General features: G+C 34.4%; 1 protein-coding gene across 6 annotated transcripts in view; it reads right to left on the minus strand.

Annotated features, from left to right (window-relative positions):
* Window positions 1-1,241: 1,241 nt before the first annotated feature.
* Window positions 1,242-14,394, minus strand: part of RUNDC3B (RUN domain containing 3B) — a 124,779-nt gene continuing 111,626 nt past the window's right edge. For all 6 annotated transcript variants that reach the window (XM_088797778.1, XM_074340689.2, XM_074340687.2 and 3 more), the window contains 2 exons: window positions 9,484-9,605; window positions 1,242-3,662 (listed from right to left, as the gene is read on the minus strand). In XM_088797778.1, the coding sequence (XP_088653904.1) occupies window positions 3,517-3,662; window positions 9,484-9,605 (268 nt within the window). In that variant the 3' untranslated portion in view covers window positions 1,242-3,516. The remainder of the gene's footprint in view (window positions 3,663-9,483; window positions 9,606-14,394) is intronic.

Genomic DNA, 14,394 nt, shown 5'->3' on the forward strand with positions numbered 1-14,394 from the left:
AAACTTAGTTTACTTGCATTTTTAAGGTTTCTGTCCATCATAATTTGTAGTGTTACTGGGGAAAAAACAAAACACCAAAGTTCATCTACTCACTGCTCGAAAGCCCATACTGGAGACGCATGTGTTGGGTGAAAGGAAAGGTTGCTTTACTCCAGAAGCAGGTAGCCTGGGATGACAGCGGACTAATGTCCAAAGACCATCTTTGCAGTTCCGGACCAAGCAGCAGAGTTGTAATGGGGAGGGAGAAGAGGGGCACTTACAGGGAACTGAGAGAGAAGCCTGTTTCTTCAGTCACAGATTAATACTTTTTCACATCAGAGTCCTGGGCACCAGTAGCTGGTGGCAGCTACCTTGGAGACATTCCTTCCTTCTGCAGAACAAACTCATAAATTCTCAAGAGCCTGAAGTTAACTCCTTATGCTTGACAAAGAAACAGCATATCAGCAACACAAAACTATACTGAGAACAAGGGGTGCTGGGCTGAAGAACCAAGATTCTGCAAAATATCTCATAATTGTGTGTCTGACATTTTCTTTAAAGCAAAATGCATAAACTAGACATCTGTGACTATCGCATTATTGAGCTACCATTGTTTTGTGCTTAACTAGCTATACTGTTTCTATTATCTTAAAGTATACTTTTAGATATTTCTCCTGGAACCTGCTTTACAAGCAGTCCTTCAGAACATGACTAACATGCTTTCTTAATCTTTAAGTATAAGCCACATGGCAGCCAAAGCAATTGAAACATTTAGTGAAAGCTTATACCTATCTTAATTAAAAATTATTTAATTCTATTTGTCAAAAACACTTCGGGGCACTAAAATCACAAGGGGCTCAGCTACTGTAGTAGCTTGTTTTTGGCATTTACCTTTTAGAAACGTACCTTTTGTTTAACGCTGACATCATCCTGATGGCATCACACAGGTGCTGAGATGATGATGCTTCCATTTTACAGGTGAGGAAACAAACACTGGCTATTACATAATCCAGTCAGTAACACTGCCAGAACCGCTAGTGTACTGTGCCACTTCAATAGATGCTGCGTATTCTAACGCATGTCATGGTTTTTAAAACAATAAAATGTGTTTTATTTGATAGTTAAAGTAAGGATTTCTCCAAAACCATTTTCATATTAGCATTTTCGGTGTTAATACATGTTTACCACATTTGTTGAAACAAGTTCAGTCCACAACCTGAATGAAGTAACTTTTCGTCAAGGACAAAATAAGACCACCAGTGCATGATACAAAATGTTTAATATACATGCAACAAGAATAATACATCAGGGCAACAAAATACGCATAGAAATACTAGCATGGAATTCAGCATTCTATTTTGGGGAGGGCCTGTGAACAATAAACACCACCACTTAAAACTAAAGATTGAGACATCGGTTGTTTCCTCATGCACACATTAACAAACTACCTCTATAACTAGTGTGAGATAAACTGTGTAGAAACCTAACTTCACATTGGCAGATGAATTTTATACCAAGAGCTCCAAGAAAGGAGGAAAAGTTACGATCCTCAGGTGTCATTTAAATCTGCATTTAGCATGTTAAGATGCACAAGTTACTGTGTCCATTAGACAAATCTGAAAAATTTTACCAATTACGGAACCTTGAATTTCTGTATTATAAAAATGTATGGAAAAATTTTAACAAAGATGTTTTTTAAATTATTGAAGGATAATGTCTAGTTGAGAATGGACCATGAATAATAAACCATTTAAATGTTATTCTGATAGTTGCTTGGAAAGCAATAGTGCTTAAGGCCAGCCTACAAGTTTTGAAGTTCCCCTCCTTAACCATTTCCATTCTCCCCTTCCAAGGCTTCCATCTGTCCTCATTTCATACCTACCTTTCATCCTCCAAGCTGAATGAAAACTGCTTTGGATACCTCATTCACAATAAGGTGTACAGAATTAAGATATAAAGTACCACAGCTCAAGAATATTTGCATGTCTACAAGTAAAGCCTTAAGCTAAAAGAAGAAACCTCTGAGTAGTTCTGGTACATCTAAGATAACCTACTTTAAGGGCTTCTGGGCCTCCTTTGTCCCTGAAATGACACTGTTTGAACTGTCTTACATATAAGACTAGCCTTGTTACTATTTATTATCTTAAATTCCAAATTATGAGAGCAAAGCTCTGAAGACTGCAGAGAACCACCACACTCCTACATTTCTAATACAAAGAATGAATGTGGTAAGTTCAGCACTTTTTGCCTCCTCTCAATAAAAATTGTTTTAGGAGGAACATTCTTTCTATATATCAAAGCTACCAAGTTTGAATGTAATGTTTTATTAAACAAAATACCACTTAAAGTCCCCAATAAGTATTGTAGCCTCTTCATGTAAACAATGTACAAAACTTCTTTGGCACAGCTAATCCATGTTTTACTCATAACTTACTACAGAAAATATACTTAACACATTTGTCTTTTAGTATGGTGGAATTTTTAGGGACAAGATGTATAGTTCCAAAAACTGCAAAAACACTAGAAATACGGCTCACAGCTTTTTTAAAAAAGAAAACTTTTAACCTGTAGAAGTGCAAGGATTTTTAACATTAACTTTAAAATGCAACTAAATGATAGAAGCTGTGAGACATACATGATACAATTCATTGTTGCACACGAGGGAGAAAAAGCAGTACTGTATGCCAGACGTTGTTAAGTATAGTTGATTACCCTACTGATCCTAATTTAAAAGCTTCTCAAGTACTTAACTGAACTTGAAATCTTTCCTGATCAAATACTTGTTTGAACACCTGGTCTCTATTTTCTAATGTTTCCAAATTTTGAGGCATATTTAATATTTTTTAATTGATAACCTTTGAAGAAAATTTTGGGACAACAAAGATAAGAAATTTATTCATTTTACCTAACTGGCCTAAAATACTTTCCTTGTGACCCTAACTGCCTAAAGGCACAGTCCTACAAAATTTATAAAATGTTAAATGGAATGTTGATACAAAATAATTGTTAAAGAAAAATTGAGTTAAGTCACTGTGAAACTGCAGCTGAGAATATTCTCATATTAAAAACAAGGCTTTTAAACATTAGGACCTAGGAAGAAAATGAAAATGAAATTGGTCATTTTTAGAAATTTTAATCATTGCATAAAAGAGTGAAAGAAAATACTTAGCTTGTCTTTGGAATAAACCTTGAACTCAGTCTCTGGCAATGATGACATATTTAAATATATGAAAAGCTGCTGAATAATAAATATGTAAAATTTGCAATGAATTATTAAGTTAGAGGATCTCTGAAAGTTTTTTAAGCCTATTCATTTTAAACTTCCTCAGTGACAAATATAAGAATTTTAAAATGAAAAATACCAGGAACATTTTTTTTCCACTCAGAAGTTTACATGGAGTGGACTGAACACTAACATGAGTAACAGAATTCCAGACATGCCAGAACAATATAAAATTCCAAAGGTTTTCCCCATCAGTCAAACTTATGTAAATAGAACATTTGCAACAAAATCTTTTGGCTTTTCCATAAAATTTTTCAGGATGGAGTTAGGCCTGGACTTGTCATCTCTGTTGTAGGACTTGCAAGGTAGTCATTAGATTTTAGGCTTGTTAGAGATTTATAACTTGCCACTGATGTTAGAGACCCACATAGACCAAGTAATGAGGGAGTATCTTCTTTACCTGAAATTAGGATAAAATTAACAAACATTTAATTGCCCTTGAAGAATACCAATAAGAACCTAAAACCATTAAAAACTTTCTACTTTACCAATATTTCATATTCTTGAATATTGTGATGTCAACAGTTGCTAATACATATATGTATATATAAACACATAAAATTATTACAATGGATTAAAACATAACAAGTACATTAAAATCTGAGTTAATATTTTAAAAGCAATTTACTGATATGGGGGGACGAACTTGTCAAGGCTAACAAAAAACCCTGTGTCCAGATGACTTACTGGGAGATTGGTAGTTCCTAGCAGAAACAAATTAGTCATCAGGAGCAGAAAATGGAATTTTGTTTTATAGTAATAAAGGTCAGTTTGTTTTAAGTGTTTTAATATGGAATCTGGACTCTAAACGTCTTCGGATGGTACTGCTGCAAATGGTATGAAGGTAGAAGTCACTGAGTGTCCCTCAGTGCTGGGCATTGTGATAAAAAGATACATTTAAAAACCACTTCTTGCCCACAGGGAATTTAGTGTATGGTGGAAACAGTAACAAACAAAATTATAACAAATGCAGTAAGTGCAGCGAAAACAGTGTAACTCAAGGGTATTATGGAAGCTTAGAGGAGAAGTATCCAACCAAATCAGAAAGTATGGGTAAGGGGCAATTAGAGAAGTTTCAAGGAGAAAGTGACTACTGAACTGCATCCTAGTGGGCATGCATACCCAAGGAGGCAAAAACCAGAGGGGCTCTGCAGAAGACCAGCATGAGCAAAAGCACAGAGGGGAGCATTAACACCCGAGGGAGGTACGAGCAAGAAATGAGATTAGGGGAATGGGTAAAGGCCACAGAAGGCTTTACAGTTCAGTTAAGGAGCCTGGAAATTATCCTGTAATCGTAATCTGTTTGTACTGTGACTTGAAATCAAGTCTTCTGAATTCAGAAACATTCTTGATCATATTCATTTACTACAGAGCCAGTGAAGCCTTACAGAAATTACTGCAATTCATACTTTCTTATAGAACAACACAGTACCTGGGAAGAAATTTCTAAGAAAAGGAAAAAATCTCCAAGTAGATGAAGCTTGGGGATATATGCAAAGGATTGCTTGTCACATGCCAAGTATATAATTGAAGGTAGAAGAAATTCCTCAGAATAGATAAAATAAATTTTGAAGCAACAAGCAATTGGAGTGACTGATTCATGCATCACACAGGATTCCCATTAAGATGTCAAACATCAATTTGTCATGGAACTGTCACCTTTGAAGAAAATCTGTTTAACTTACAGAAGCATTTGATTTAATTGATGAAGAAAATGAATGTATAAATTAGGCAAATAGGAAAGTATCTGCATAAAAAGGTGCAGGATATTTGTTGGTAACTTGAAAGACATCCTTACAACAGTGGAGTATTTTTTTTAGGAAATGGTTCACTGTTGGCAGAAGATGATATTGTGAGGAAAGACAGTCACTGACATTTTGGTTCAAAAAATAATTCAAAAGACATACACTCTGAACATGAAGTTTTTGACAAATGATTCACGTTTATTTTCCTTCTAGAGAACACTGAAATTAATTTTAAAATCCATGCATAAAGTCTCAAAGAAGCAACCAACAATCCGAAAATTAAAAGAAAAACCAATTCATTTATAATAGCAGCTAAAAGAATAAAATATTCAGAAATAAATTTAACCAAAGAAGTGGAAGGGTTGTATACTGACAATGACAAAATATTGCTGTATTTCCCAAACTGATCTACAGATTCAATGTAATCCCCTTCAAAAGTTTAATTCCCCATTTTTTCAGAAATTATAAGTTGATTATAAAATTCATATTGAAATGCAAAGGACCTTGAAAAGCCAAAACAATCTTGAAGAAGAACAAAGTTGGAGAACTCACACATCCTGATTTCAAAGCTTACAACAAAGCTACAGTAGTCAGTCTGGGCTTTGAGTAAAGACAACAAGGCACTGGCAGAGACACACAGGCCCATGGGACAGTATTGAGAAGCCAGAAATAAACCCACATGTGATATATTTCAACAAGAGTTCTGGGACCATTCAATGGGGGGAAAGAAGAGTCTTCAACAAATGGACCAGGGTCAACTGAATACCCACATGCCAACGAATAAAGTTGTATGCTTCGATCATACCACACAGAAAAATTAAATCAAAATGGATCGAAGACTTAAATGTAAGATCTAAAAACTATGAAACTCTTAAAGGGAAACAAAGGTGTAAAGATGCATGACCTTGGATTAGGCAATGGTTTCTTTGATATGAGTACAAAAGTACAAGCAACCAAAAGAAAAACTAGATAAACAAGACTTCATCAGAACTTAAAACTGTGACTCAAAGAACACTAGCAAGAAAATGAAAAACAAACCCTTCAGAATGGGAGAAAATATTTGCAAATAGTATCTGATAAGGGTCTACTCTCCAGAATACACATAAAGAACTATTAAAACACTACCATAAAAAAACAAACAATGCAATTTTTAAATGGTCAAAGGATCTGAACAGATATTTCTCTGAAGATGATATACAAACGGCCAATAAACACATGAAAAAATGCTCAACATTGTTACTCATTAGGGCAATGCAAATCAAAACCATGAAATTCCACTTCCCACCCACTAGGATGGCTATAATAAAAAAGATAATAACAAGTGTTGGTGAGGGTATGGAGAAACTGAAATCTTCCTACATTGCTGGTGGGATTGTAAAATGGTACACTTCAAAACACAACTTAGCTGGGCCAGCCCAGTGGCTCAGGTGGTTGGAGCTCCATGCTCCTAACGCCAAAGGATGCCAATTCGATTCCCACATAAGCCAGTGCTGGATGGCTCAGTTGGTCGGAGCGCAGGCTCTCAACCACAAGGTTGCCAGTTCGTCTCCTGCAAGGGATGGTGGGCTCCGCCCCCTGCAACTAACAATGGTGGCTGGACCTGGAGTTGGGCTGCGCCCTCCACAACTAAGATTGAAAGGACAACAACTTGACTTGGAAAAAGTCCTGGAGGTACACACTGTTCCCCAATAAAGTCCTGTTCCCCTTTCCCAATAAAAATCTTTAAACAACAACAACAACAACAAAAACAACTTAGCAGTTCTCAAATGGTTAAACATGTGATCCAGCCAATTCCATTCCTGGTATATACTCAAAAGAAGTAAAATATGTTATAAAAACTAGTACATGAATGTTCATAGCAGCATCGTAGTGCAAAAGTAGAAAATTCAAACATCCAACTGATGAATGGATAAACAAATTGTGTTATATTCATATAATGGAATATTATTCAGTCCTAAAAGGGAATGAAGTATTGATAAACGCAGCAACAGAGTTGAACTGTGAAAAGATTATGCTAAGTCAAATAAGCCAAACAAAAAAAGTTACATATTGTATTATTTCATTATATGAATGTTTAGAGTAGACAAATCCAGAAAGACAGAAAGCAGATTAGTAGTTACTAAGGGATGGGGTGGGGAGGGATTGGGATTGATTGCTAAGAGGTACAGGGCCTCTTTACTGGGTGACAGCAATGTTCTGGTGACTGTCATATGGTCATGCACTGCCTAGGATGTTCCCGTCAGTGAGTGACCAGCTGCATGGACGACTGTGGTCCCGTAAGATTGTAATGGAGCTGCAAAAAGAATTCCTATCGCCCAGTCATGTCATAGCTGTCATAACGTCTTAGTGCAACACATTACTCATGTGTGTGGTGATGCTGGGGTAAACCTCCTGCGCTGCCAGTCGAATGAAAGTCTAGCACATACAATGACGTGCAGCACATGATACTTGATAATGATCATAAATGGCTATGTTACTGGCTTATGTATTTATTATACTATACTTTTTTCTTATTTTAAAATGTACTCTTTCTACTTATAAAAAATGTTTGCTGTAAAAGAGTATACCACGTTCGGTGGGCAGCCTCACATCTCATGTTTACTGTATCTCTCGATTGTATCATTTTCTCTTGTGCTTGGTTTAATCTCGTGTTGTTTTCTACAGTAACATGCTGTACCGGCTTGTTGCCTAGGAGCAATAGGCTAGACCAGACAGCCTAGGTGTGTAGTAAGCTGTACCATCTAGGTTTGTGTCGGTACACTCTAAGATGTTCGCATAATGACAAATTCACCTAACGACACATTTCTCAGAATGTATCCTCATTGTTAAGAGGTACATGACTGTATACTAAACACCAATGAATTGTACACTTTAAAGTAGTGAATTTTATGTTATGTGAATTATAGTAAAAGAGTTTGTTGCGTTTTTGTTTTTATTTGTATACATTTATTTGAGCCAAATTGAGTACATATATTGGGGAGCAAGATCTCAAACACTCCTAAAACAGGTTTTTAAAAAGTCTAAAACATCTTTTAAAATAAATATTAAAAAATGCTAAGAGATATGGAAATGTATTATAGTTTGTCAGCATTTTATTTTTCTTTTCTTTTTTTGTGGTACATTTTGTGGTACATGTATCTTAAAACCCAAGCATGTTAGATTTGATGAAATACAGTGGTTACTAGTATTAATAGTTACTAGCATGATACTTGTCACACACGAGGGGCTTAATAAAATGCTTCTTGAAAAAAATGACTTCTCACCCTTTTCTAGCAACAATTATAGTGCTATGATAAGCAGTTTGAATTTTATTCTGATTGTCATTGAGAGCCACTGGGGAATTTTAAGTGGGGGGTATAATAGTTCCTGATTTATGTTTTTAAAGATCACTGATTTCTGTATGTAAAATGGACTATGAGAGGGCAAGAAAGAGAGGTGAAAGACAATGAAAAAGCCATGGCCATAGTCCACCCAGCAGGCTTGCCCAGGTGGCACAGACTTGGGTTGCAGTAATGGGGAGGATGGTGAGTCAATGTATATATCACGTGTTGTATGGAGAGCTGACAGGACTTGCTAATAAACTGACTTACAGTTGTAGGGGGATAGAGTAGAATCTAGGATAATGCCTATGGTGGAGCCATTTACTGCAATGTGAGAAGACAGGGAAGAAACTGGAGCTGCAGAGGAATGCAGGTTCCCCTGAAGTAAGAAATTATCTGTCTCTCCTGAGCTCTCACTACACAGCAGCAGATGTAGAACTGGGAAGAAGTAGAGAGAAAATATGTGAGCACCATATCATCATACCAGCAACACTTGTCCAATCCAAAGTCACAGCTCTAGCCTATGCTGGGGGTAGAAAAGAACTTTGAACCAACTAAGCCACTGAAGTTTGAAAATGAATAGGTTGAGTCTTGGAAACTAAAATATAATCATTGAAAGCTGCCTGAAATGTTATGGAATTGGACCAAGATGTTGTTCAAGACGATGCAACCCAATGGAAAGAGTGGTTGATAAGAGCATAGCTGAAAGCAGTAACAGGAAAAATAGAATTCTTATGTTTATTCCCCAAGTTTTTCAGAACACTCAGTAAACAAGGTTCCCAAAAGTGACTCAAGAATGAGGAAGTGGTAAGTTGCATCAATAGCTGCTGAGAAGTTTAAGAGGATGAAGACAGAGAACTGATGTTAGCAATATGGCAGTGATTAACATCACCTTGGTAAAAATCAGTAAATGGTAGAGACACAAAATTGGAGTAGGTAGAAAAGAGTACAGGAAGTGAGGAAATAAACTAAAAATTACAGATAATCTTTCAAGGTTTGCCACAAACACATGAGCAGACCACTTTTAATTATACTGGTAGCTTAATTCTTAACATGCTTCACAGAAATATCACTATTGTTCTTCAGTAATCCTCTGCAATCAAAATATAGATCGTGCAGGAAAAAGTAATTTTCAAATAAATTTTTTCCCCCTTACCTTCACTGATTGAATTTAATGTGTCTTGTTTTCCATCTCCTTCTTGTGATGGACCTGGATCCAGTGAACTCTGAGAAAGGCTAACTTCAGCTGATAGCTGGTCAAGACTTTGATAACTCTTTCTGTAAAACAAGAGTAAAATACTACTTGAATTTCTTCTCACAAAAAGAAATAATTTAAAAAGATGTTCTTTAATTTCTTCAATTTATTGAATTTCTAATTAATTACTCCCCAATGTTTCCCCTAAACTTTGTCTTTATTATGGCTACAATATGATCCATTATATAATACTTTTCCCTCTACCATTTTGGAGGTCTATCTGTTTAATTCACTAAAAATGTAAAAGAAAATAATTTTTCAAACAAATTTAAATCTTTACACCAATTTTGATTATCCAGTTGGTCAAGAAATGGGGACTTCTGGTTATTACCTGTTGTCAAAGGAGCAGAAAAATCTACAGAATACTCTTAATGCAGAAACAAAATCAACATATAACGATAATGATCTACTGTCTCCTAAGCACTTCAAAATTCTTCAATGTCTTGATATTTGTACAGATGGTTATTATATAACAATAACAAATTATTATAAATTCCTGTAATTTAGAATGTTAAAAAGTTTTGGGTAATAAAATACCTGTTTGTGTTAATATACCATCAAGATAATTAACCTCCTTTCCTCATCTATTTGCAACTGTGAGCCCATTTTCTATTAAGGAAATTAATTAGAAATAAATTATAATAGAGGAAAAACTCAGTTATAAATGGAAAATAAATGAAGATTTATTATTAAACTGTCCTCATTTGTTTTGTCACATTAAAACCAACTCAAAAGATATATGCAGCTTTGGTATAATTGACATTTCAAGTAAGGGCACAGAATTCATTATTATTTCCAAATATAAACGATCCAGGGAAATGAACATATTTTTTTTAGGTTTTTTAACATGTATTTCCTAAGGTAGTCAAACCCTATCTAATTTCCTAGAAATGTAATATATTCTGTAATATTATAGGAAAGCATATATAGTTTAAATGATTTATTACATAGCTATTCTCTATTCATACTCACAAAAGTAGACATACAAGTTTATCAAATGTATGTATATTCAGTGGGGAGGAAATATACAATAGGTACCTGCATGTTTTTTTCCTCTAAGAAATGAAATGAAGAATGAGGTGGTGGAATAACTACTAGCTTACAAAGCAAACAGTGTTCTCACTTTATAACATGATGACTTTTCAAATGTCGAGATTATAGAAGTTCTTAATTCTATTTTTAAGTAACAGGAAGAGCTATTATTGTAGGAAACTTCTGATAATTATAATACATAATATGTATATGAGCTATACAACATGTAATTTAAAAACGATACCCAATATTTATATAGTTCTTAAAAAATGCTAGGCACTGGTCTATATATTTCATATATATTAACTTATTTAATCCTCACAACTACCCTAAGAGGATGGAATTATTACCATCCCTACTTTATAGTAGAGGAAACTGGGGCAAAAAGAGATTAGATTTGAACCTGGTAGGCTGGCTCTAATTCTGTCCCCTTAACTACTATACTATCTCATCTCTGGAATAGGAAGAAAAGATTTGGCTTCTTCTTTTAGAAGCTATTTTTAAAGAACAGCCTTGCTTGCTGAGATAGACCATATAAACTATACTATATTTAATCAAATCACTGAAAATTTCACTTGATTTCCTTTGAAATCTTATTTACTTAGCTAGAGAGGAAAGCAGGAACACAATAATTTAATAAAGGAAATGATAAATAAGCTACTCTTCCAAATTATTTTTCTGTGCCTAATAGGTAGAAGGCTTGTTTTTAAAATTGAATGGTTTAAGGTGAGTTTCTGACACTAACTTTTCATCATAGGAAACTTGTTCATTAATGTTACTGATTTTTAAAAATTATGTATAGAAATTTACACACACAAAAATACCCAGAATAAGAGATTTAGAATTCAACTGAATATTGTAAGGTCTCACAGCACACATTTACAGTAATCTCAAGGACTGTCACCCACTTGAGGGAGGAAAGCTTGTAAAAGCAGCCCCTAATGATGGCAACACAGAATGAGCTTTCTCATTCTGTATGACCTACTAAAGTTCCTTTTAGAATATCATACTCCAGATCCAAAGTGATTTGGGGGACCTCTCTACCCTTTAACTTGTCACTTTAGTGAAAATCCTAGAGTTTATAGGCTTTCCTTAACCAAATGCCAATGAATATAGGAATAGAATTTGGTAAACAATGATGTTCTGCAGCAGTAATAAAAATTCCAAGTCGAAGTTAAGCACCTTATTCATAAGATATTAAGAACAGTACCAGACAGTATCTTCTTGCCTGAAAACAACTACAGACCCATCACCTAGGAAAAGTCTAGTGCAGCTGCTTTTCACCAATGACAAAGAATAGGTTGGGTTTTCACATTCTCACCTGATTTCCAATGCAACTGGCAACTCCATCCGACAAACATGCTGTTGTCATGGAGTAAAACTAACTGTCTGTGGGAGCTCTGTCTTTCTATCTTATCCTATCTTAGAATTCTAGGCTTATTAACATCACACTGTAAGATTTAAATGTAACCCACCAGACACATCAAACCAATTAACAGTCTATTACTATTTCTCGGGGTAGAATTTTTAAAACAGTAATAGCTTGATCAAAATAAGAACCCAAGACTGTAGAAGTCATGTACTATGACTACATAAAAGTTTATAGTTTATGTCATTACATTGTTAAATATAATTTAAATTAAACTTGGAGGAATTGCATGTCTTGAGCATGAGACATAATAAAATCCACTGCATTCAATATATAACTATTTAAACATTTAAAATAACTCAAATACAAATTTCAACATATAGAATTGGTACCAAATAACGACAAAAGAAAACTGAGCCACAGTCCTGAATTCACTTAGTAGTACATTTTTCTACAACCTTACACTTTGTATCAGTGATCAGAAGTAAGGATATGGATAACCTACATCACTTATTTGCCCAACATACATATTGAGGTCAATAATAATCTACATTATCTGGTAGTTACTGGACAGCAGAGAGTGTGATGCCCAGAAGAAAATAAAAACAAATATACTTGGAATGCACACAAAGAGGCACATGAATGTACTTGAAAACAGATATACTGTTCTTTTTATTCTTGATTTGATTTCATAGAAATATATTTAAGGAACAAAATAAGCATTTGCTGTAACAGAATATCTATATACTCTTAATCTACTAAAATCAATGGAAGGATGCAAAGGAGCCTGAAAGAGAAGGATGTATTTGAGTCAGGTCAAACTTACAAACTGCAAAAGATTTTTGCAGCCTCAGCGCTTTAGGGAGTTCTACTCCAAAAATATTAGAAAGACACACATGGGAAGGAGAACCACTAGTACATTTAAACTGATTATATCTACCACTCAGAAGTCATTAAGAAAAATTAGCTTTAACAGATCATGAAGGGCATATAGAAGCTCATAATTCTCAGTAATTTTGTGAATGATAGCCAAATTGGCAAACAATGATAAATGTGGAACACTGAAAAAGCTTATGTAGAAAATATAAATATGATGACAGTGAATCTGATCTGTTAGGATGGGAATGAGTGGGTTAGACAATAACCTAACAAAATTATATAACCAGTATCTAACCAGCTCATGTGACCAAGACTTTACATATAAAGAAACATATTAAAACAGAACTTACTTGAAACAAAAAGTAATTACTCTCTGTGTGTTAAAGGAATGTACTGTATATACTTATTGTTGCGTTCTTACAGTAGTAAGCCTATTCCTTAAAAATGTTTAACATGATATTCCTATGACTGCAGTAAAAGATATAAAATCCAGCACAACTAATCTTGCCAAGTCTAAATAATCAAGAAATAAATTGGAAATGATATTTTTAAAGTTTTATAAACAGTATAGTAAATGGAAATAATTTTAAGCTTTTCAGTTGTGAAAGGGATCCTTCCACGAGTAGATGACAACATAGCCAAGTTATCTAATGGGTCATTTTAAGAAACAGACAAATGGATAAAGAAAATGTGGTACATACATACAATGGAATAGTATTCAGCCATACAAAGAAAGGAATCTTGCCATTTGCAACAACATGGATGGACCTAGAGGGTATTATGCTAAGTTAAATAAGTCAGACAGAGAAAGACATACCATATGATTTCACTTATATATGGAATCTAAAAAACAAAACAAACAAAACAGAAAAAACTCATAGTTATACAGAACATTTTAATGGTTGCTAGATGAAAGGGGGATTGGGGATATGAGTTAAAAAGGTGAAGGGATTAAGACGTACAAATTGGCAGTAACAAAACAGTCATGGGGATGTAAGAAACAGTCAATAATATTGCAATGACTATGTATGGTGCCAGGTGGGTACTAGACTTAATGGGGAGATCATTTCATAAGTTATATAAATGTCTGTCCACTATTCTGTACACCTGAAACTAATATAACACTGAATGTCAACTGTAATTGAAAATTTTAAAAATTATTTTAAAAAAAGAAATGTAACAAGTTCACAAAATTCATTAAATCAAACGCTCTCCTTCTCAAAGCTAACTGGGAGAATGAATTTACAAAGCTCCTAAAGAAGTAACTATAGACATCCATGGTTATTTATAATAATAACCATATTCTTAGCAGGAAATTGTCAGCTTCTTTCTCCAAATTATCAAGAAAGCTAATGTTCTTTATTAAAGTTGTTTTGGTTACCTCCTCCATAATTTATACCTCCTCAATAAATGTTTGTTGAACTTATTTAAGATATTGGTCAAATTAAGAGGAATTAGCGATCAGGTTAGTTTAAGGGCTTTGGTTTATATTATGAATTTGAAGAGTACAAAAGACTGATGAAAAGACATGA

This window comes from Rhinolophus sinicus, chromosome 4 (assembly GCF_057876585.1).
Source record: "Rhinolophus sinicus isolate RSI-liver-muscle chromosome 4, RSI-T2T, whole genome shotgun sequence".
Taxonomy (NCBI): Eukaryota; Metazoa; Chordata; class Mammalia; order Chiroptera; family Rhinolophidae; genus Rhinolophus; species Rhinolophus sinicus.